Here is a 25177-nt window from a genome sequence, read left to right as displayed (position 1 = left end):
GAAAAGACCATCTCTGTTCCATGTCCCTGGGTATTTGATCCATCATGTATGGAGCACTGACCTGGAACTTGTGAACTTGTGACATGAAAATCACTTGAGGGTTGAGAACGTTTAGAGGGACAATGTGACGTTGCTTCAAAGGGAATGCCGCAAGTGGTTTTATGTTGACCCTTACCCTGTTGTGTGGGACATGGTTCTCTCTGTGTGTGTGTGTGTGTGTGTGTGTGTGTGTGTGTCAGCCTGGTGTGTACTCACATTGTGCCAGGATGCCAGACAGGGCAGTCTTGAACTTGTCCTTGGCCACCTCCAACTCCTTCTCGTGGGCGGCCTTGTGACTCATCAGCTGGCGGATGTGGCTGTTGGACGACTGGATCATTGAGTAGAAGTTGTTGGCGTTACGACGGTTCACCTCACCGCGTTCCACCCAGGTCAGCAGCACGTTTACCGCCTCCGCAAACGCTGCCTCATCTGAGGAGAGGGTTAAAGGAAAGTTTGCACAAAACGATCTCCACAAACGAACAACATTGATAAATAATATCCTCATTAAATGTTCTTATTTCAAACATATTTAACTACAGTATACTGAACAAAAATAGAAAACTGCAACAATTTAAAAGATTTGACTGAATTACAGTTTATAGAAGGAAATCAGTCAATTTAAATAAATACATTAGGCCCTAATCTATGGATTTCACATTACTGGGCAGGGCACAGCCATGGATGGGCCTGGGAGGACATAGGCCCACCCACCGGGGAGCCAGGTCCAGCCAATCAGAATGAGTTCTTTATTACAGACAAAAATATTCTTCACCACACATCGCCTGTAGTTGTGAGGCCGGTTGGATGTACTGCCAAAATCTCTTAAACGACGTTGGAGGTGGCTTATGGCAACAACTCTGGTGGACATTCCTGCAGTCAGCATGCCAATTGCACGCTCCCTCAAAACTGGTGGCATTGTGTTGTGTGACAAAACGGCCTTTTATTGTCTCCAGTACAAGGTGCACCTGTGTAATGATCATGCTGTTTAAACAGCTTCTTGATATGCCACACCTGTCAGGTGGATGGATTATCTTGGCAAAGGAGAAATGCTCACTAACAGGGATGTAAACAAATTTATGCACGAAATTGTAGCGAAATAAGCTTTTCTTTTGCGTATGGAACATTTCTGGGATCTTTTATTTCAGCTCATGAAACATAGGACCAACACTTTACATGTTCCGTTCATATTTTTGTTTTGTATAGTTGAAACTAGACATTTATTTTCAAACTTTATACTCAGAGGCAGAACTTTAAAGCTCTTCCTAACTTTGAGGAAAAACATCTTTCTGGTATTAGTTGAGGGGTAGCTAGCTAGATAGTTAGCGGAGTCCGATTTGAAGTAGTGTTGCTTAGCTTGGGATCTGTTTGGTTGAACTACCCATAAGGAGTAAACTTCACTGAATGTAACAAATGTATATAATTACTGCTTTGATTGTAATCACATCACAATGCATACATTTCACCAAAGCTTTTTAAAAGGATGACATAACACTGATGGTCATGTTACGCCTGGCATCACTTGAAGAGTGACTAGCAAGGATGGAGAGTGGACGGCAGGATCACGAAACAACAAGTTACCTCTTCTTGGAACAGTTCCTGCCACTCAAGCAGTAGAAATTGTTACAAACAATGTGAAAAAACTAACAAAATAGCATGGTTGGTTAAGAGCCATTAAAACGATACGATACAATACCATACATATACACCGGGCTCCAGAATTACTGTCACCCCTGACTAGCAATGCACAAACAATACTTAAAAAATATAAACAATATAATTATAGAGAAACTCAAAATACCAACATGTGAGAAATACTGTACTTTGTTAATGTTTCAATGGAACCAACCAAAATCATACAATTATTTAATACAAAACACATTTCACCAAAATCAAGGTTTCATGATTATTGGCACTCCTCATTTAGTACTTAGTGCAACCACCTCTGGCAAGGATTAGATCATGGAGTCTTTTTCTGTAATGTTTGACAAGGTTAAGGAACACATTTGGAGGGATTTTGGATCATTCGTCTATGCAAATCCTTTCAAGATCCTTCACATTCTTGGCTTTGCGCTTATCAACTGCCCTCTTCAACTCAGCCCACAGGTTTTCGATTGGATTGAGGTCCGGCGACTGAGATGGCCATGGCAGAACATTGATTTTACTGTCACAGATTCATTTCTGTGTGGATCTTGAGGTATGTTTTGGGTCATTGTCTTGTTGGAAAGTCCACCTATGGCCAAGTCCCAGCCTTCTGGCAAAGGCAACCAGATTGTCAGCCAAAATTGCCTGACATTTAACCAGTGCCCCTGGACCTCCAGAATTAAAACAGCCCAAAAACATCACTGACCCACCATCCTATTTCACTGTGGGTATGAATGCATCTCTATTTCGATGCCAAACATGCCGATGCTGTATCTGAACAAAATGTTCAATTTTGGTCTCATCTGACCAGAGCACCTTCTTCCAGTCATAATTTAAATGACGTTTGGCAAACTCCAAACGCTTGCGTCTGTGTCTTGGGGTCAGAAAGTGCTTTCTTCTGGCAACGCTTCCAAAGAGCCTGTGGTTGTAGAGGTGGTGTCCGATGGTACTTTTTGGAACCTGGTGACCCCAAGATGCCTCCAAGGCTTGCAATTCTTTCACAGTGATTCTTGGGGATTTTGTTGTTTCTCTCACTATCCTCCTCCCTATCCCTATGCATTTGCGTCCTCTACCCGTGAGGTTTTCAACTGTTCCATATTATTTATTTTTTTAAAGAATTGCCCTGACAGTGCTCGGTGGTGTATTCAATTGTTTGTGGATCATCTTGTAGCCATTACCAAATGTATGAAGTTCTACAACCATCTGTCTCTTTTGAACAGCCAGTTATTTTGTTTTCTTCATGGTGTTGGATGACAAATGGATATTGCATGTGTGTTACCTCATTTTTATACCCTAGTGAAACAGGAAGTGATGTAATGGCTCAATATAGTTCCTTAAGACTTAGATAAACTTAAATAGGTGGAATTTAACTCCTTGTTTAATTTTGGTAGATATTATTTACAATAATCTTTAAGGGTGCCATTAATTGGGGCGGCAGGTAGCCTAGTGGTTAGAGTGTTGGCCTAGTAACTGAAAAGTTGCCAGATCAAATCCCAGAGCCGACAAGGTACAAATCTGTTGTTCTGCCACTGAACAGGGCAGTTAACCCACTGTTCCTAGGCCATCACTGAAAATAAGAATTTGTTCTTAACTGACTTGCCTAGTAAAATAAAATTGTGAAACCTTGATTTGGAGGACAATTATTTTTAATTAAATCAATACATGATTTTGGTGGGTTCCATTGAAATGTTAATAAAGTACAGTATTTCTCACATGTTGGTATTTTTAGTTTATCTCTATAATTATATTGTTTATGTTTTTTTAAGTATTGTTTGTGCATTAAAAGTCAGGGGTGCCAGTAATTTAGGAGCCCACGGTAGCTAAGTTAATAAAAGCTGGCCTGGTTGTGTTAGATAAGGAAATATTTATAAGATAATAAGAGTACGTCACTGCCAGGAGGTGGATGTTGGAGACAATGACAACTGGATGATTGGAGTGGCCAGAGAGTCTGTCCTAAGAAAGGAAGTAGTCAGAGCATCCACAATAGATGGATGCTGGTGTGTAATCTTAAATACATACCTTCACAACATTATTTAAAGTTACAGAGGATCGGCGGGGTGCTGGACTGTGGCGAAGGACAAGTATCCTTTACTGATACTGTGAGAAACAAACACATCCACAATTATCAACACAGATTTACTGAAAGGATGTTTCCTTACTTCTATATGGGGGAAAGCCCCACTCTTCAGATTTGACCAGCTAAGGTTTCTGTAACAGGATTAAACAGGATTAAACAGTAGTCTAATTTAAGATAGTATGAGCACAGCCAGATATGTTGTTTCCTTAAAAAAAGTAAGATAGTGCTTCTGTGACATAATATTTTACTCAATTTGTGACTTTCTAGAGCAGGGATCATCAACTAGATTCAGCCACGGTCCGATTTCTTCATGAGCGGATGGTTACAAATTACAAATAATTTGTAGACTGGAAATTAACCGCAAAATGCCCAAACAGATATAATGTTTAACTAAAACATAATCATTTCAAACCTTGCTTACAATTGAATACGATCACACGTGTCTTTATATTATGCGTGGGAATACTTTGAAACAGATTTCTTAAATTAAAATCACTTGGAGCTGATTTCCTGGCATTTTTAATGTCAAGTATTTAATGTCCAACAATTATTATTATTTTGCTCAGAAAACTTGGGGGGGGTAAATCCACAATGGGGAACTCTGATCTAGAGTTTAGGACAAATAAACCACAAAGTGTTTTATGTTTGAGAAGAAGAAAACAGACATATTGTAACAATGTGCGGAAGCAAGTTCAGGGAGTAAATACGTTTAATAAATAAATGAACAAAACAAGAAACACGAACAGTGCACCAACATGAAACAGGAACAATGACGACTGGGGAAGAAACTAAAGGGAGTGACATATAAAGGGCAGGTAATCAAGGAGGTAATGGAGTCCAGGTGAGTGTCATTATGTGCGTAATGCTGGTGACAGGTGTGCGCCATTACGAGCAGCCTGGTGACCTAGAGGCCCGGAGAGGGAGCACACGTGACACATATGGGAATTGCTTTTTGGCTTACTGGCTAAAATATTGTTCAATATTAGCTAGCTAGCTAATCTAGCTGGCTTGCTATCAATGTATTTTTCATACCGGATAGCCTTGCATATTTCAAGGGTAACAGGCTTTCTTATTAATTTTATAAAACAGATGACCTGCGTCTCCAAAACCTGTTCAGCTGTGTCTTTTATTATCTAACAGAACTAGGCTAGCTATTATTAATCCGAAGCCTGTTACACCCAATGCCATACGTTCATGGACGCGTTATGAATGATCAAAGGTGTGTCACTTTAACAATCGGAGCAGCACTGGAGAAAAGACATTTACAATGGAAGGACTCTTCTTTTTATGAAGGTTCCATTAACTAGAGACCAGTGAATGAATGGAAGCAATGTGACGATCATGTTTCAGGGGGGGGGGAGGGGGGGTAGGAAGGAAGGGAGGGGAAGGTAGGGTAAAGGAGAGGAGGGGAAGGGAGGGAGGGGTTGGGAATGTGTGAGAGACTGAAAAGAAGAGGAAGATAACGACACTGGGAGAGAAACAGATGGAGAGAGAGTTGAGGTGTTTCTGATCCCCCCCCCCCACACACATACACAGACAAACACATTCACAGACAAACACACACAGACAGTTCTGTCAGATGATTTGCATGAATAATTCATCACTGCTTTCGATATTAAACCAAGCTGTCATAACGTGTCATAACCAGAGGTCCCTGAGGTGTTCATCTGTATCTATAGAAAGATGTAGGTTTCCAGGCTCTCCACAGTCACTAGTCCTCCCTACCAACTACAGGTCCATTATCAATACACACACAATATCTACACTTGTCAATTATTGACAATGACAAGGGCCCAATAGAATATCATATTTGGACAAAATTAGCGTTAAGCTGTGAGGCTGTGGCATCTGATAGACATCATTATCACTTACAATGTCCTATAATCCATCTATACGGCTAAGGAGTTAAGGGGCTTATCAAAATATATAATGCATCTATACAGCTAGCTAAGTGGCTTATCAAAATATATTATTCATCTCTACAGCTAGGGTGTCACGACTTCCGCCAGTCGTCGTCACCGGCTTTCTAGCTGCCACCGATCTACGTTTATTTTTCTATTTTGTTTTGTCTTGATTGTACACACCTGGTTCCCATTACGTTAATATTATTTTCCCTATTTAACCTTCTGGTTTACAATATGTTTTGTGCGTGTTTGTTCCTTGTTGAGTGTTAGACTGCTGTGTTATGGTGTGTTTTCCCTGCGTGGAATTTATGGTTGTTTCTTTTCGAGTAAAGTACGTGATTTTACTCAGTTCTGTGTCCTGCGCCTGACTCCGTCCTCACCGCTGCACACTGACACTTGACAGAAACACGCACCTAATATGGAATCAGCAGGTGCACCCAGTCGTCCGGTACCAGTGGAGGAACACGTCCAGCAGCACGCAACAATGCTCCAACATCTTGGCACAGCAATGGATTGCGTGCTCCTCCACTTGGCACCCCAAGCAACACCACAACCCACACCATGGTCCACTCCTCCATCACCTGGATCCAGTGGGATTCAGCTCTCGCTCCCGAGCGCATATGATGGAACGGCTGCCGGGTGCCAGAAGTTCCTGCTCCAGTTGCAGCTCTACATGGCGACTGTCCACCAGGCTCCCTCGGGATATGAGAGTGTGTCCGCCCTCATCTCCTGTCCGTCGGGGAAAGCGCTTGAGTGGGCCAACGCACCGACGGGGCCAACGCACTGGGAACTTTCAACGCACCGACGTGCGTTGGTCCGCTATGAGGATTTCACCCAGGCGGTCTTCGATCATCCACCTGAGGGGAGAGCGGCGGGGGAACGCTTGTTCCATCTCAGACAGGGGATGAGGAGCGCACAGGAATTCGCACTGGACTTCAGGACCCTGGCTGCCAGTGCAGGATGGAATGAGAGGGCCCTGATCGACCATTACAGGTGTAGTCTACGTGAGGACGTTCGTCGGGAGCTGGCCTGCAGGGACACCACCCTTACCCTCAACCAGCTGGTGGATTTATCCATCCGGCTGGATAACCTGTTGGACACCAGTGGACGTCTGGATCGGGGTCCGTCCATTCCATCCCCCAGCACCTCCGATCCTACACCTATGGAGCTCGGAGGTGCTGCTCTAAGGGTGACGAGGCAGGGGGGGAGGCATTTCCTGCACTACCTGTGGCCCAGAGGACACATTTCTGGTTGGTGCTGGAGAGGTTTCCCAGGAAGTCGAGGCAGCAGGCAGGGCACTGGTGGATCATACCAGGTGAGTAGGCACCCAACTCACCCGGAGCTTCCTGTCTGTTTGCTCTTAGATTAGGGATCCCTATTGTTCCTGTTAATGTGCCCTTCCCTGTACAATCCTTAGATAGTCGTCCTTTAGGGTCGGGCCTGATTAGGAAGGTCACAGCTCCGCTATGTATGATAACGCAGGAGGGTCATGAGGAGAGAATTAGTCTCTTCCTGATCGATTCTCCTGCGCTTCCTGTGGTGTTGGGGCTTCCCTGGTTGGCCTATCATGAACCCACTATTTCGTGGCAACAGAAGGCCCTCAAGGGGTGGTCACGTCAGTGTTCAGGAAGGTGTATAGGTGTTTCCATAGGTGCAACTACGGTGGAGAGTCCAAACCAGGTCTCCACCATGCACATCCCCCCTGAATATGCCGATTTGACTCTCACCTTCTGTAAAAGGCGACACAACTACCACCCCATCAATGGGGGGATTGTGCGATAAATCTCCTGGTAGATGCAGCACTTCCCAGGAATCACGTGTATCCTCGGTCACAGGAGGAGACGGCGGCTATGGAAACATATGTCACCGAATCTCTGGGACAGGGATACATTCGGCCTTCCACTTCACCTGCCTCCTCGAGTTAATTTTTTGTGAAGAAGAAGGATGGAGGTTTATGCCCGTGCATTGACTATAGAGGTTTAAATCAGATCACAGTGAAGTATAGTTACCCGCTGCCTCTCATAGCCAGTGTGACCGAGTCATTGCACGGGGCGCGCATCTTCACAAAATTGGGTCTCAGGAGCGCTAACAATCTGGTGCGTATCCGGGAGGGAAATGAGTGGAAGACGGCATTTAATACCACCTCTGGACACTATGAGTACCTCGTCATGCCGTACGGGTTGATGAATGTTCCATCCATCTTCCAATCCTTTGTAGACTAGATTTTCAGGTACCTGCACGGGCAGGGTATAGAGGAGTATATAGATGACATTCTAATATACTCTGCTACACGCGCCGAGCATGTGTCCCTGGTGCACAAGGTGCTGGGTCGACTATTGGAGCATGACCTGTACGTTAAAACTGAGAAATGTCTGTTCTTCCAACAGTCCGTCTCCTTCCTAGGGTACCACTTGTCCGAGTCAGGGGTGGAGATGGAGAATGACTGCATTTCAGCCGTGCATAATTGGCCGACAGCGGTTCTTAGGGTTTGCCAACTACTACCGGAGGTTTATCCGGGGCTTTGGTCAGGTAGCGGCTCCCATGACCTTTTTGCTGAAGGGGGGACCGGTGCGACTGCAGTGGTCAGCTGGGGTGGACAGGGCTTTTGGTCACCCCCTTCAGGCTCTGTTTACTTCGGCTCCTGTGTTGGCTCATCCTGATTCCTCTTCCTCCTTAGCGGTCATAGTAGAGGTGGACGCGTCCGACGCTGGGATAGGAGCTGTGCTGTCTCAGAGCTCGGGTACGCCACCAAAGCTCCACCCCTGTACATTCTTTTCGAAGAAGCTCAGCCAGGCGGAGCGAAACTATGATGTGGGGGACCGGGAGCTGTTGGCTGTTGTCAAGGCTCTGAAAACGTGGAGGCATTGGCTTGAGGGGGCTAAACACCCTTTTCTCATTTGGACTGACCACCGTAATCGGAAGTACATCTGGGAGGCGAGGAGAATGAATCCTCGCCAGGCAAGGTGGGCCATGCTTTCACCCGTTTTGTGTTCACTCTATCCTACAGACCAGGTTCCCAGGACGCTAAGGCAGATGCACTGTCCCAGATGTATGACACAGAGGAGCGGTCCACGGATCCCACTCCCATACTTCCGGCATCTTGCCTGGTGGCACCGGTGGTATGCGAGGTTGACGCGGACATCGAGAGGGCATTGCGTGCGGAGCCCATTCCCACCCAGTGTCCAGTTAGACGTCTGTACGTTCCGTCTGATGTTCGTGAACGATTGATCTGTTGGGCTCACACGTCACCCTCCTCTGGTCTTCCTGGCATCGGTCGGACAGTGCGCTGTCTTAGTGGGAAGTACTGGTGGCCCACTTTAGCTAAGGACGTGAGGGTGTAAGTTTCCTCCTGCTCGGTGTGCACCCAGTGCAAGGCACCTATACACCTTCCAAGAGGGAAATTACAACCCCTACCCGTTACACAATGGCCGTGGTCACACCTATCGGTGGATTTCGTGACGGTTCTTCCTCTGTCACAAGGAAACACCAGGATTCTGGTTGTTGTGGATCGGTTTTCTAAGTCCTGCAGTCTCATTCCTTTGCCCGGTCTCCCTATGGCCCTACAGACTGCGGAGGCCCTGTTTACACAAGTCTTCTGGCACTACGGGGTGCCTGAGGACATAGTGTCTGATCGGGGTCGCCAGTTCACATCAAGGGTCTGGAGGGCGTTCATGGAACATCTGGGGGTCTCGGTCAGCCTGACCTCAGGGTTTCACCCCTAAAGTAATGGGCAGGTGGAGAGAGTTAACCAGAATGTGGGTAGGTTACTGTGGTCTTATTGCCAGGACCGGCCGGGGAAGTGGGCGGCTTTCATCCCCTGGGCAGAGATGGCCCAGAACTCCCTCCGCCACTCCTCCACTAACTGTCTCTGTTTCAGTGTGTACTAGGTTATCAGCCGGTCCTGGCACCGTGGCATCAGAGCCAGATCGAGGCACCTGCAGTGGATGAATGGTTTTGGCGCTCAGAGGAGACCTGGGAGGCTGCCCATGTGCGCCTGCAATGGACCATCAGTCGACAGAAGGCGAGCGTCGACCGCCACTGCAGTGAGGCCCCAGTGTATGCACTGGGACACCAGGTCTGGCTCTCGACCGGAAACCTGCTCCTTCGCCTGCCACGCCGGAAGCTGGGTCCGCGGTTTGTGGGGCCATTTAAAGTCCTGAGGAGACTGAACGAGGTATGTTATGGGTTACAGCTTCCCCCTGATTATCGTATTAACCTCTCGTTCCATGTGTCTCCCCTCAGGCCGGTGGTGGCTGGTCCGCTCCAGCAGTCTGAGGTGCGGGAGGTTCCTCCGCCCCCTTTGGACATCGAGGGGGCCCCGACGTATACTGTGCGAGCCATCATGGACTCAAGGCGTCGGGCGAGGGGCCTTCAGTACCTTGTGGAGTGGGAGGGGTACGGTCCGGAGGAGAGATGCTGGGTGTGGGTGGAGGACATCCTGGACCCTTCCTTACTGCAGGAATTTCCCCGTCTCCACCCAGATCGCCCTGCGCCTCGTCCTCCGGGCCGTTCCCGAGGCCGGTGTCGGCGCGCTGCTGGAGCTGTGCGTCAGGAAGTGGGTACTGTCATGACTTCCGCCGAAGTTGGTGCCTCTCCTTGTTCGGGCGGTGTTCGGCGGTCATCGTCACCGGCTTTCTAGCTGCCACCGATCTACGTTTCTTTTTCTATTTTGTTTTGTCTTGATTGAACACACCTGGTTCCCATTACGTTAATATTATTTTCCCTAATTAACCCTCTGGCACAAAATATGTTTTGTGCGTGTTTGTTCCTTGTTGAGTGTTAGACTGCTGTGTTATGGTGTGTTTTCCCTGCGTGGGATTTATGGTTGTTTCTTTTCGAGTAAAGTACGTGATTTTACTCAGTTATGTGTCCTGCACCTGACTCCGCCCTCACCGTTGCACACTGACACTTGACATAGGGAGCTAATCGGTTTATCAAAATATATAATGCATCTATACAGCTAGAGAGCTAAGCGGCTTATCAAAATATATTATTCATCTCTACAGCTAGGGAGCTAATCGGTTTATCAAAATATATAATGCATTTATAATGCTAGGGAGCTAAGCAGGTTTATCAAAATATATAATGCATCTATAATGCTAGGGAGCTAAGTGGCTTATCAAAATATATTATTCATCTCTACAGCTAGGGAGCTAATCGGTTTATCAAAATATGTCACGAGTCCGACCGAGGGTGGCTTCCCTTCCCGGTCGGGTGGCGCTCGACGGTCGTCGTCACCGGCCTATTAGCTGCCACTGATTGTCTTTCCTCCCCCTCCTTGTATGTTTATTGGTAGCACCTGTTTGTGATGATTAGTTGGGCTTCTTTAGACAGGTTTTGCCTGTTTGTTGTGCGGGATTAATCATTGTAACCTTCAGCTCTGTAGGAGAGGAACGTGTTAGTTCCTGGTCGTGCATTTTTCAGTTGTACATTTTTCATTCCCCGTGTTTGGGGCCGTTATTATTGTGAGCACCCTGTGGTGCGTTGGTGCAATTAAAGAGCACAGCATTGCACTCTCTGTCTCCTGCGTTTGACTCCACACCCACGACACCCGGAGCATTACAGAATCCCGCACCTAAAGATTGAATGGAGTCAGCAGGAGCAGCAGCCAACCCTCTCCCATCGATGGAGGAACGGGTTCTCCACCACACCACCGTCCTCCATCGGATTGGATCCGCGATGGATCAAGTAATGGAGAGAATGGACCGATGGGAGGGTCGTGCTCTGGAGTGGGCGAATGCAGTCTGAATGGCCCCCAATGCGGGAGCACTACCCAGAGTTTTCCCGCCGCTTCCGTGCCGTGTTTGATCACCCTCCAGACGGCCGAGCGGTGGGAGAACGACTATTTCATCTCAGGCCGGAGAGGAGGCGCGCCCAGGATTACGCGCTGGAGTTCCGGACCTTGGCAGCAGGATCTGGGTGGAACAACAGGGCCCTTATTGACCACTACAGGTGTAGTCTCCGGGAGGACGTCCGCAGGGAGTTAGCGTGTCGGGACACCGCTCTGTCACTGGATGAGCTGATTGACATGTCCATTCGACTGGACAATCTGCTGGCTGCCCGCGGGTGTTCGGAGAGGGTCCTGTGCGTTCCACCACCCAGCCCCTCCGCTCCCATTCCAATAGAGTTGGGAGGGGCTGTGCCGAGGGGTACCGGAGGAGGAGGACTTCCCTGCACCAACTGTGGTCGGAGAGGACACACGTCTGATCGGTGCTGGGGGGGTCCGTCTGGGAGTAGAGATGGCAGGCGGAACGCTTCTCGATCACCCCAGGTGAGTCAGCATCAAACTCACCCAGAACCCCTTGTTGGCCACATGTTTGTCGTAACTTTTTCCTTCACTTTTTTCCCTCTTCCCAGCATAGGGCGCTAGTCGATTCAGGAGCAGCTGGGAACTTTAAGGATCGCGGACTCGCCCTTAAATTAGGGGTTCCGCTTGTGCTGATAGATTCTCCCTTTCCCGTGCACTCCCTAGATAGCCGGACATTAGGGTCAGGGATGGTCAGGGAGACCACGGTCCCACTGGACATGGTGACGCAGGGGAATCATAGGGAGCGTATCAGTCTTTTTATTATTGATTCGCCTGCGTTTCCAGTGGTGCTGGGGATTCCCTGGCTGGCCCGGCACAATCCTAAAATTTTGTGGAGACAGGGGTTCTCCAGGGGTGGTCAGAGGAGTGTTCTGGAAGGTGTTTGGGAGTTTCCATCGGTGCCACGTCGGTGGAGAGTCCAGACCAGGGTTCCACCGTGTGCATTCCCCCCGAGTATGCCGATTTGGCAATCGCTTTCAGTAAAGTGAAAGCGACTAAATGACCACCTTATCGACCGGGAAGGGATTGTACGATAGATCTCCAGGTAAACGCTGCGCTTCCCAAGAGTCACGTGTACCCGTTGTCCCAGGAGGAGACGTTGGCGATGAAGACATATGTCACGGAGTCGCTGGGACAGGGGTACATTCGGCCCTCCATCTCACCCGTCTCCTCGAGTTTCTTTTTTGTGAGGAAAAAGGAGGGAGGTTTGCGGCCGTGTATTGATTATAGAGGTCTAAACGCCATCACAGTGGGGTATAGTTACCCTCTACCTCTCATCGCTACGGCGGTGGAATCATTTCACGGAGCGCAGTTCTTCACAAAACTGGATCTCAGGAGCGCGTATAGTCTGGTGCGTATTTGGAAGGGAGACGAGTGGAAAACCGCATTTAGACCACATCAGGCCACTATGAGTACCTCGTCATGCCGTATGGGTTAAAGAATGCTCCAGCCGTCTTCCAATCCTTCGTAGACGAGATTCTCAGGGACCTGTGCGGACAGGGAGTGGTGGTTTATATCGATGACATTCTGATCTACTCGGCCACTCACACCGCGCATGTGTCTCTGGTACGTAAGGTGCTTGGTAGACTGCTGGAGCATGACCTATACGTAAAGGCTGAGAAATGCGTGTTCTCTAAACGAGCCGTCTCCTTTCTGGGTTATCGCATTTCCACCTCGGGGGTGGTGATGGAGGGCGACCGCATTAGGGCCGTGCGTAATTGGCCGACTCCGACCACGGTAAAGGAGGTGCAGCGGTTTTTGGGTTTTGCCAACTACTACCGGAGGTTTATCCGGGGTTTTGGCCAAATAGCGGCTCCCATTACCTCACTGCTGAATGGGGGCCCGGTGCAGTTGCAGTGGTCAGCAGAGGCGGACGGAGCTTTCAACAAGTTGAAGGCGCTGTTCACCAATGGGCCCGTTTTGGCACATCCGGACCCCTCTCTAGCATTCATAGTGGAGGTGTACGCGTCCGAGGCTGGGGTGGGTGCCGTGCTATCACAGCGCTCGGGTACGCCACCAAAACTCCGCCCCTGCGCTTTTTTCTCAAGGAAGCTCAGCCCAGCGGAGCGTAACTATGATGTGGGGGACCGGGAGTTGCTAGCGGTGGTTAGAGCTCTGAAGGTGTGGAGATACTGGCTTGAGGGGGCTAAGCACCCCTTTCTCATCTGGACCGACCACCAGAATCTGGAGTATATTCGGGCAGCTAGGAGACTTAACCCACGTCAGGCAAGGTGGGCCATATTCTTCACCCCGTTCCGGTTTACATTGTCGTATAGACCGGGCTCTCAGAACGTAAAGGCTGACGCACTGTCCCGTCTTTACGACATGGAGGATGGGTCCACCAAACCTACTCCCATCCTTCCCGCCTCTAAACTGGTAGCACCAGTGGTATGGGAGGTGGACTCGGACATCGAGCGGGCGTTACGGGCCGAACCCGCGCCTCCTTAGTGTCCGGCGGGGCGTAAGTACGTGCCGTTTGGTGTTCGGGACAAACTGATTCGGTGGGCTCACGTCCTACCCTCCTCGGGTCACCCTGGGGTGACGAGGAGAGTGGGGAGCCTTCGGGGGAGGTATTGGTGGCCTACTTTGGCAAAGGACGTTAAGGGTTATGTCTCCTCCTGTTCGGTGTGCGCCCAGAGTAAGGCTCCTAGGCACCTTCCTAGAGGGAAGTTACAACCCCTCCCTGTTCCACAACGGCCATGGTCACATCTATCCGTAGATTTCCTGACCGATCTTCCGCCATCTCAGGGGAACACCACAGTTCTGGTGATTGTGGATCGGTTCTCTAAGTCCTGCCGTCTCCTCCCGTTGCCCGGTATCCCTACAGCCCTACAGACTGCGGAGGCATTATTCACCCATGTCTTTCGGCACTACGGGGTGCCGGAGGACATCGTTTCTGATCGGGCCCCCAATTCACGTCCCGGGTCTGGAGGGCCTTCATGGAACGTTTGGGGGTCTCTGTCAGCCTGACCTCCGGTTATCACCCCGAGAGTAATGGGCAGGTGGAGAGAGTGAACCAGGAGGTAGGTAGGTTTCTGCGGTCGTATTGCCAGGATCGGCCAGGGGAGTGGGCACGATACATTCCCTGGGCGGAAATGGCCCAGAACTCAATACGCTACTCCTCTACTAACGTGTCCCCTTTTCAGTGTGTGTTGGGGTACCAGCCGGTCCTGGCACCATGGCATCCGAGCCAGACCGAGGCTCCTGCGGTGGAGGAATGGGTACAGCGCTCCAAGGAGACCTGGAGGGCCGTCCAGGAATCTCTACAACAAGCGAGTGGACGGCAGAAGAGGAGTGCTGACCGCCACCACAGTGAGGCCCCCATGTTTGTACCGGGGGACAGGGTCTGGCTCTCGACCCGAAACCTACCCCTCCGCTTGCCCTGCCGGAAGCTGGGTCCGCAGTGTGTAGGGCCCTTTAAAGTCCTGAGGAGAATAAACGAGGTGTGTTATCGATTACAACTCCCTTCCTATTATCGTATTAACCCCTCGTTTCATGTGTCTCTCCTCAGGCCGGTGGTAGCTGGTCCCCTGCAGGACAGTGAGGTGCCGGAGGTCCCTCCCCCCTCTGGACATCGAGGGGTCCCCGGTGTATACGATCCGGGCCATTCTGGACTCAAGAAGCCGGGTGAGGGGCCTGCAGTACCTCGTGGACTGGGAGGGGTACGGTCCGGAGGAGAGGTGCTGGGTACCGGTGGGGGACATCTTGGATCCATCCATGTTGAGGGATTTCCATCGCCTCCATCCGGATCGCCCTGCACCTCGTCCTCCGGGGCGACCTCGAGGCTGGTGTCGGTGCGCTGCGGGAGCCGCGCGTCAGGGGGGGTACTGTCACGAGTCCGACCGAGGGTGGCTTCCCTTCCCGGTCGGGTGGCGCTCGGCGGTCGTCGTCACCGGCCTATTAGCTGCCACTGATTGTCTTTCCTCCCCCTCCTTGTATGTTTATTGGTAGCACCTGTTTGTGATGATTAGTTGGGCTTCTTTAGACAGCCGGCCCGCCTGTTTGTTGTGTGGGATTAATCATTGTAACCTTCGGGTCTGTAGTAGAGGAACGTGTTTGTTCCTGGTCGTGTATTTCAGTTGTACATTTTTCATTCCCCGTGTTTGGGGACGTTATTATTGTGAGCACCCTGTGGTGTGTTGGTGCAATTAAAGAGCACAGCATTGCACTCTTTGTCTCCTGCGTTTGACTCCACACCCACGACACCCGGAACATTACAAAATATATAATGCATTTATAATTCTAGGGAGCTAAGCGGTTTATCAAAATATATAATGCATCTATAATGCTAGGGAGCTAAGTGGCTTATCGAAGGAACATACTTTGACGAGGTTCCAGAGATTTATAAGACCCACATACATTATTCATTGGTTGCACCTCCGTCACGTGGTTGCGTCGTTGCTATTGTTGTCAACGTTCTACAGATCCCGCAGCACATTGATGTCCGACTGATGGTTAATGCTGTTTGGGGGATAATGACTGTTTAGTTAAAATTACACTTTAGTGTCCTGGAAATACAACTTTGCCATCATTATGATGTTTTACTTGAGAGAGTTGCCAATGTTGCCATGAGCTAGCAAAGTTAGTCAGAAATAGCTAGAAATGCTAACATTAGCTAGCAACATTTTTGGTGCTTTTTGATCCCCACAATCTTAGTTAGCTAGCTAATATTATACTGAATTTAAAGTCAATCTGGCGCCATAAATATTTGCCTCGTTTTGAAATGTCATTGTTTCTAGACAACAGTATGTAATGCACTTCAGATAAAATCTTAATCAACACCTATTAAGACTGCATTAGTAGAATGTAGAATGCTCAGCTTGGCATCAGTCCTTAAACGAACATTCCAAACAATATTGTGATGAAACGTGCAACCCATGAATGTGTTGAGGATATGTGTGCATACTAAAATACCAGGCTGCTGCCTGGCTGGCATCTCATATTGTAAGGACAGACGCTGGAAGACAAGAAGCAAGTACAGGGAGTGAACATTTAACAAATAACCAACATAAAACAAACAAGGACAGCATCTGGACAGTGGAAACATAACGACAATAATGCTGACACCGTGAACAAACTGAGGAGCAGACAGATATAGAGGGGCAATCAAAAAAGTAATTGCAGGTGAGTCCAATATTGCGCAGATGCGCTTAATGATGGTGACAGGTGTGCGTAATGATGGGCCGCCTGGAGCCCTCTAGCGCCACAGAGGGGAAGTGGGAGCAGGCGTGACAGTACCCCCCCCCCCACACCTCTAGGGGCGCCACCTAGCGTCCCACCTGAGCGTGTCTGGTGCTCCAGTAAAGACTTGGGAGCCGGATGAGCCGGCTGAGCTGGCTGAGGCATGACGTGGGATGGGAGCCTGACGAGCCGGCTGAGGCATGACGTGGGATGGGAGTCCAACGAGACAGCTGAGGCACCGCCGGTTCCTCCGGCAGCGGCACACGGACCGGAAGCCGGCAAAAAAAATAATAATAATAAAGAATTCCTGATGCCTCACATTGTGGTGTCAGCATTCTGTAAGGACAGATGCTGGGAGACGAGAAGCAAGTACAGAGAGTGAACATTTAATAAATAACTAACATAAAACAAACAAGGACAGCGTCTGGACAGGGGAAACACAGCGACAATAATGCTGACACAGGGAACAAACTGAGGAGCAGACAGATATAGAGGGGCAATCAACAACGAGTCCAGGTGAGTCCATATTACGCAGATGTGTGTTATGATGGTGACAGGTGTGTGTAATGATGGGCCACCTGGCACCGTCGAGCGCCAGAGAGGGGAGTGGGAGCAGGCGTGATACATATATCAGCTTCTCAGATAAACTGAATGTGGAGCAGCCACATTCATTACTAAGCCAAATAAAGTTCACTGCTCTTCATAATAGTTAATAAATCAAATCAAATTCATCCTAGGAACGCGAAGCGAAGCGGCCATCTCTGTCGGCGCTGGAAGTTGTAATAGAGAAAAAGTCAAGGTGTTTGGGCTAAGATAGCAGCAAGATTACCTCTTTTTGCCTTACTTTTCTACTGGAATCCTCACATTCACAAATATTTAAGTACAAGTTGTGGGGATATTTATGTACTTCAGCAGATTATAGTAGTGAAGCCTGTGCTTAAACACAAATGCATGTGCACGCGCACGAACACACACACACTCACACACACACACACACACACACACACACACACACACACACACACACACACACACACACACACTCAAAACCACCAGTCAAACACTCAGAGCAGATGGGGCTTTTGAGTCTACAGCTTCTTTAAACCCAGAGACAGATTCATACTCAGACGGATAGAGAACATCAAGCTCTGCAGTGTGTTAAGGAGATTTGTCAACCAAACTAAATCAGAGGAGGACCACTGTGATAGACCAAGAAGTAGGGTTAGTTAGTATTTGGCTATTGTGTTTCTTTGTTTGAGAGTCTGTCTCTGTATTGTTTCTGTCTGAGTACTGCGTGAATCTGTGTGTACTCCGGGAATCTGTGTGAACTGAATGTGTGTATGCCCTGGGAAATTGAGCCCCACCTTTGATCTTGTCGCCCAGCTGGCTACACTCGTGGTCTGAGTAATGGACGATGGGTGGAGGGGAGGGGGGTCTGAAACGGTCCTCCTCCATCCTCCTGCGGTGTCTCTCCTCTCTGGCATACAGGCGCTGACGACACTCCCACTCATACAAGTCGTCTCTGGCCTGGGCAAAGTCCACATGGAGCCGCCCTGTGTCCTTCTTGTCTGTACTGGAGCCCAGACGCATACGGTAGCCTGGAGGGAGAGGAAAGGGGGTTGAGGGGAGAGAGAGAGAAAGAGAGGGGGAGGGGAGAGAGAGAGGGGGTTGAGGGGAGAGAGAGAGAAGGGGTAGAGAGCGTTAGAACCAATTGGTAACATCACAAGTGACATTTCACTCTGCTAAACGTGCAGGTGCAGGGCGATAAAACGCCGTAAATACCCACAAACCACTTTCTATCAGACACCTGCATCTCTCTCCTGATTCCTGGCATCCTCCATTTGGGTTGAAACTATCTGTCCATCCATCGCTCCCCATCCCTCTGAGGCTCTCCTCTTTTTAATCTGTTGGTTCCTGTCACAGCTGCATCCCAGCTAAAGTAGCTTTGTGGGGTTGGAGTAAACACCTTTCTGTTCTCTAAACTAATTCATAGAGAAGACTTGGATACTAATTGGTCCTCTTGTGACACCCAAGCAAACACATCTCTCTCTCACTCTCGTTCTCTCTCTCTCTCTCTCTGCTCCCCACTCTCTCTCGCTCTCTCTTTCTGTCATCTCTCTTAGATATAGTCTAATAGAGGGACTCTAATAGCTGGAGTCTAATAGCTGTAGTCTAATATACGGTAGAATAGAGGGAGTCTAATAGATGGAGTCTAATAGAGGGAGTAAGAGATGGAGTCTAATAGATGGTCTAATAGAGGGAGTCTAATAGCAGGAGTGTAATAGCAGGAGTCTAATAGAAGGAGTCTATGAGCTGGAATCTAATAGCTGGAATCTAATAGCTGGAATCTAATAGATGGTAGAATAGAGGGAGTCTAATAGATGGAGTCTAATAGAGGGAGTAAGAGATGGAGTCTAATAGATGGTCTAATAGAGGGAGTCTAATAGCAGGAGTGTAATAGCAGGAGTCTAATAGAAGGAGTCTATGAGCTGGAATCTAATAGCTGGAATCTAATAGCTGGAATCTAATAGCTGGAATCTAATAGCTGGAGTCTAATAGCTGGAATCTAATAGCTGGAGACTAATAGAGGGAGTAAGAGATGGAGTCTAATAGAGGGAGTCTAATAACTGGAGTCTAATAGATGGAGTCTAATAGAGGGAGTCTAATAGAGGGAGTAAAAGATGGAGTCTAATAGATGGTCTAATAGAGGGAGTCTAATAGAGGGAGTCTAATAGATGGAGTCTAATAGAGGGAGTAAGAGATGGAGTCTAATAGATGGTCTAATAGAGGGAGTCTAATAGCAGGAGTGTAATAGCAGGAGTCTAATAGCAGGAGTCTAATAGCAGGAGTCTAATAGAAGGAGTCTATGAGCTGGAATCTAATAGCTGGAGTCTAATAGCTGGAATCTAATAAAGTGAGTCTAATAACTGGAGTCTAATAGAGGGAGTCTAATAGAGGGAGTCTAATAGCTGGAGTCTAATAACTGGAGTCTAATAGAGGGAGTCTAATAGATGGAGTCTAATAGAGGGAGTCTAATAGCTGGAGTCTAATAGATGGAGTCTAATAGATGGAGTCTAATAGAGGGAGTCTAATAGAGGGAGTCTAATAGATGGAGTGTAACAGCTGGAGTCTAATAGATGGAGTCTAATTGCTGAAGTCTAATAGATGGAGTCTAATAGCTGGAGTCTAATAGATGGAGTCGAATAGAGGGAGTCTAATAGAGGGAGTCTAATAGAGGGAGTCTAATAGATGGAGTCTAATAGAGGGAGTCTAATAGCTGGAGTCTAATAGATGGAGTCTAATAGATGGAGTCTAATAGAGGGAGTCTAATAGAGGGAGTCTAATAGATGGAGTGTAACAGCTGGAGTCTAATAGATGGAGTCTAATTGCTGAAGTCTAATAGATGGAGTCTAATAACTGGAGTCGAATAGAGGGAGTCTAATAACTGGAGTCTAATAGAGGGAGTCTAATAGATGGAGTCTAATAGAGGGAGTCTAATAGCTGGAGTCTAATAGATGGAGTCTAATAGATGGAGTCTAATAGAGGGAGTCTAATAGAGGGAGTCTAATAGAGGGAGTCTAATAGATGGAGTGTAACAGCTGGAGTCTAATAGATGGAGTCTAATTGCTGAAGTCTAATAGATGGAGTCTAATAGAGGGAGTGTAACAGCTGGAGTCTAATAAATGGAGTCTAATAGCTGAAGTCTAATAGATGGAGTCGAATAGAGGGAGTCTAATAGAGGGAGTCTAATAGATGGAGTCTAATAGAGGGAGTCTAATAGCTGGAGTCTAATAGCTGAAGTCTAATAGATGGAGTCGAATAGAGGGAGTCTAATAGATGGAGTCTAATAGAGGGAGTCTAATAGAGGGAGTGTAACAGCTGGAGTCTAATAGCTGGAGTCTAATAGCTGGAGTCTAATAGAGGGAGTCTAGTAGATGGAGTCTAATAGCTGGAGTCTAATAGATGGAGTTGAATAGAGGGAGTCTAATAACTGGAGTCTAATAGATGGAGTCTAATAGAGGGAGTCTAATAGAGGGAGTCTAATAAATGGAGTCTAATATATGGAGTCTAATAGCTGAGTCTAATAGATGGAGTCTAATAGATGGAGTCTAATAGAGGGAGTCTAATATAGGGAGTCTAATAGAGGGAGTCTAATAGAGGGAGTCTAATAGAGGGAGTCTAATAGATGGAGTGTAACAGCTGGAGTCTAATAAATGGAGTCTAATAGATGGAGTCTAATTGCTGAAGTCTAATAGATGGAGTCTAATAGAGGGAGTCTAATTGCTGAAGTCTAATAGATGGAGTCTAATAGATGGAGTCTAATAGATGGAGTCTAATTGCTGAAGTCTAATAGATGGAGTATAATAGAGGTAGTCTAATAGAGGGAGTGTAACAGCTGGAGTCTAATAAATGGAGTCTAATAGCTGAAGTCTAATAGATGGAGTCTAATAGAGGGAGTCTATTAGAGGGAGTCTAATAGATGGAGTGTAACAGCTGGAGTCTAATAGCTGGAGTCTAATAGATCGAGTTTGATAGATGGAGTCTAAAAGAGGGAGTCTAATAGAGGGAGTCTAATAACTGGAGTCTAATCGATGGAGTCGAATAGATGGAGTCTAATAGATGGAATTACATACTAGTAAGGGGATCTGGGACATTTATTCCAACACTCATAGTTGTCTTCTCATTGACCAACATAGTTATAGTATCTGACTGAAGAGGGAGGATTTTTATTTCACAACACCTCTTGTTGACTCCTAGTCGATCAACATAGTTAAGGTCTCTGAATGAAGAGAGAGGACATTTATTCCACAACACCTCTAGTGGTCTCATCATTGATCAACATAGTTAAGGTCTCTGACTGAAGAGGGAGGACATTTATTCCACAACACCTCTAGTGGTCTCATCATTGATCAACATAGTTAAGGTCTCTGACTGAAGAGGGAGGACATTTATTCGACAACACCTCTTGTTGTCTCCTCATTGACCGACATAGTTAAGGTGTCTGACTGGAGACTGGGGCCATTTATTCCACAACAGCGCTTGTTGTCTCCTCATTGACCGACATAGTTAAGGTCTCTGACTGAAGAGGGAAGACATTTATTCCACAATACAGCTTGAAGTTTAATAGAAAACGTAGGAAATGTACCAGACAGGAAGAGGGCTCTGTCCACAGTGAACTCTTCGGCAAATCGGATATGGCAGAAGTTCTTCTTGCTCTTTCTGATTGCGATGATCTCCCCCAACTGGCCAAATACCTCCACAATGAGCGCCTCAGTGGCGTTCTCTGGCAGACCACCCACAAACACAGTCTTACAGCCGGGAGGGCGCTCCCTCATGGCCGGAAAGGGAAGGTCTAAGCAACATGAAGAGAGAAAAGAAGGAGATTTATTTAATTGGATGTATGAACACATTCAGGTCTGTACAAGGAAAGGAGAGAGGTAAATACATAGAACCCGCAATACACTATTAATACTCTGCTTTAGCTAGCTCAAACAGCTTATTGCTGTCTCATTAGCTAATTAGTCTATGGCCGGTTAGCTAGCTAGCCTAATAGACTGTATCTAACTGATGATATCTACACACGCTGTTTCCCCTTTCAATCAAAAACAATGCTTGAAAGGGCCAAGTTGTTAAACACAGTTATATTTAGATACCTACCCAGCTAGCACATTTAATTCCTTGCAAGTTGTGGGAATATACGTTTTTGGTATCAATTTGTATCTGGTAACAAAGCCATAAGTTTAGTGACTGGTAAAACGGAAAGTTTTTTTTAAATGTTCTGAGAACAGAAGTGAACATTTGCAGGAGGTTTAATTAACATTCTGAGAACAGAAAATATATGTTATTTGAATGTAATTAAAAAACGTTCTGAGAACATTCTCTAAATGTTGTGAATGTTTTGAACGAAATATAATGGTTATTTGGAGGTTTTTTAATAACTTCCTGAAAACTTTCACTAAATGTTCCAATAACACTCCTAGTTTGGGTTAATGTTTTTGAAGTCAAAGCACAGATAGGACACATGGAAATTAATTTGCTGAGGCATTAATAATGCAAACACATTTATTTTTTTATTGTGGCACAGCGTGAGTGAGATTCAAACCTACAGTATGATATTCTTCTCTCTATCCATGGAATTAGTCCACTGCACCACCCGGATGGAGTTAGTATGTATTTTATAACTCAAAAATAATTCAAAAAGACACCATTTCAAAGGAAACAAGCACTCAATAAGATCAATTAGTGGGTGCGACCAACACACCTGAACACACTTAACAAGATAGAGGATAGAGAGAGTTTTGTTGACACAGAACGGAATGTATATGTTTTTAAATAACATTCTTAGAACGTTATCTGAACGTTATTAATCTTTTCTAGTTTTTTTTATGGCGAGTTTTCTTAATATTCTGAAAAATTAAATGAGGAAACCTGCAGAAAACGTTATACTGAAGTACTTAAATTCCCACAGAAGAATGTTTTTTCTTAGTGTTCTTTGAACTATTTGAGAACATTCCTAATGTCAAACCAGTTGGAGAACATTCCTAGAACATAACCAAAATGACCATAATAACCAATAACCATAACCATAATTAAATGTAACCATGTTTGAACTTTTAAGAAATGTTCCTTTAAAGTAATGAAATAACAATAAAATGATTGTATTTTGTCAACTTCAATGTGCTGAGAATGTTCCAAAGCAACCAGCTATCCTGCACCATTCCTAGAACGTTGTGGGAAAGTTGTATGCAAAATAACTACAGGACAACCATGCTCTCACCAAGGTCTAAGAAACATATGGTTTTCAGAACATTAGGTGCTAGCTGGGAAGCAAACCAGCCATGTTAAACAATGGAAGAGGCTTGCTAGCTAAGGTCAGCTTCATAAATGTTATTGTAAGTTGAGCCACTTTTAAAATTCAGCATCACTCTGTCAAGAGAAATATAGTATTATTTCTAACATATCTACATACAGTACCAGTCAAAATTTTCGGCACACCTACTCATTCAAGGGTTATTTATTTTTACTATTTTCTACATTATAGAATAACAGAGAAGACATCAAAACTATGAAATAACACACATGGAATCATGTAGGATCCAAAAATGTGTTACACAAATCAAAATATATTTTGAGATTCTTCAATGTAGCCACCCTTTGCCTTGATGATAATTTTGCATTTTCTTTCTGTAAATTTTGGTGAGTTTGGACATTTACAAGTGAATGTGAAGGAGAGACATTGTGCAAATGAACAAAGTTTGGACGCATGCTTGTCTGAATGAAGAACAGTACTGGCTATGGAGCAGCACGTGTACACGCCATGTCTGCGTGGAGTCAGGAGTTACCACACTCTTCCCTTCTTGAAAACACACCAAAAAAAAGATATATATATATATATATATACACATACTTCCGTTCAAAATTTTGGGGTCACTTATAAATGTCCTTGTTTTTGAAAGAAAAGCACATGATGTGTGGACTAGATGCACAAGCTAGTCCAATGAGCTTCCAATTTCCGGTGCGTTGACACACATGCATACCCATGGAGGAGACATTACTGTAATTTTTCATCAAATTTGTCAAAACTAGTAAATATCGTGCATTGAGCTTGAAAGTTAAGCAAAGCTCCGATGAGAAAAACGATTAATTCATAAATACCTGTTCCTTCTTGAATACCCTTTAAAAATATATATATACACACTACCGTTTAAAAGTTTGGGGTCACTTAGAAATGTCCTTGTTTCTGAAGGAAAAGCAATTTATTTGTCCATTAAAATAACATCAAATTCATCAGAAATACAGTGTAAACATTGTTTATGTTTTTTAATGTTTGGGGTCACTTAGAAATGTACTTGTTTCTGAAAGAAAAGCCATTTATTTGTCCATTAAAATAACATCAAATTCATCAGAAATACAGTGTAGACATTGTTAATGTTTTTTAATGATGAATTAGCCTTTTAAAATGATAAACTTGGATTAGCTAACACTACGTGCCATTAGAACACTTGGATTAGTTAACACTACGTGCCATTAGAACACAGGAGTGATGTTTGCTGATAATGGGCCTCTGTACACCTATATACTAGATATTCCATTTTAAAAAATCGTCCGTTTCCAGCTACAAAATACATTTACAACATTAACAATGTCTACAATGTATCAATTTGCTAATTTAATGGACAAAAAATGTGCTTTTCTTTCAAAAACAAGGACATTTCCAAGTTACCCCAAACTTGTAAATGGTAGAGTATACAGTTGAAGTTGGAAGTTTACATGCACCTTAGCCAAATACATTTAAACTCAGTTTTTCACAATTCCTGACGTTTAGTCCAAGTAAAAATTCCCTGTCTTAGTTCAGTTAGGATCACCACTTTCTTTTAAGAATGTGAAATGTCAGAATAATAGTAGAGCGATGTCACATTCTGACCTTTATTTCCTTTGTTTTGTCGTTATTTAGTATGGTCAGGGCGTGAGTTGGGGTGGGCAGTCTATGTTTGTTTTTCTATGATTTGGGGATTTCTATGTTTCGGC

The 25177-nt window shown here is 46.0% G+C and overlaps 1 protein-coding gene across 1 annotated transcript in view; it reads right to left on the bottom strand.

Moving 5' to 3' along the window:
- The window catches only part of LOC112220536 (ecto-NOX disulfide-thiol exchanger 2), a 250927-nt gene that overhangs the window by 80758 nt on the left and 144992 nt on the right, over positions 1–25177 (bottom strand). Inside the window, 3 exon segments of the mRNA XM_042302850.1 lie at positions 256–468; positions 18013–18246; positions 21795–22001. Of these exon segments, the coding sequence (XP_042158784.1) occupies positions 256–468; positions 18013–18246; positions 21795–22001 (654 nt within the window).

The sequence above is a fragment of the Oncorhynchus tshawytscha genome, linkage group LG21, assembly GCF_018296145.1.
Source record: "Oncorhynchus tshawytscha isolate Ot180627B linkage group LG21, Otsh_v2.0, whole genome shotgun sequence".
In the NCBI taxonomy this organism is placed as follows: domain Eukaryota; kingdom Metazoa; phylum Chordata; class Actinopteri; order Salmoniformes; family Salmonidae; genus Oncorhynchus; species Oncorhynchus tshawytscha.
Note: the sequence above shows the minus strand (reverse complement) of the source record. Positions and strands in the feature narration are given on the sequence as shown.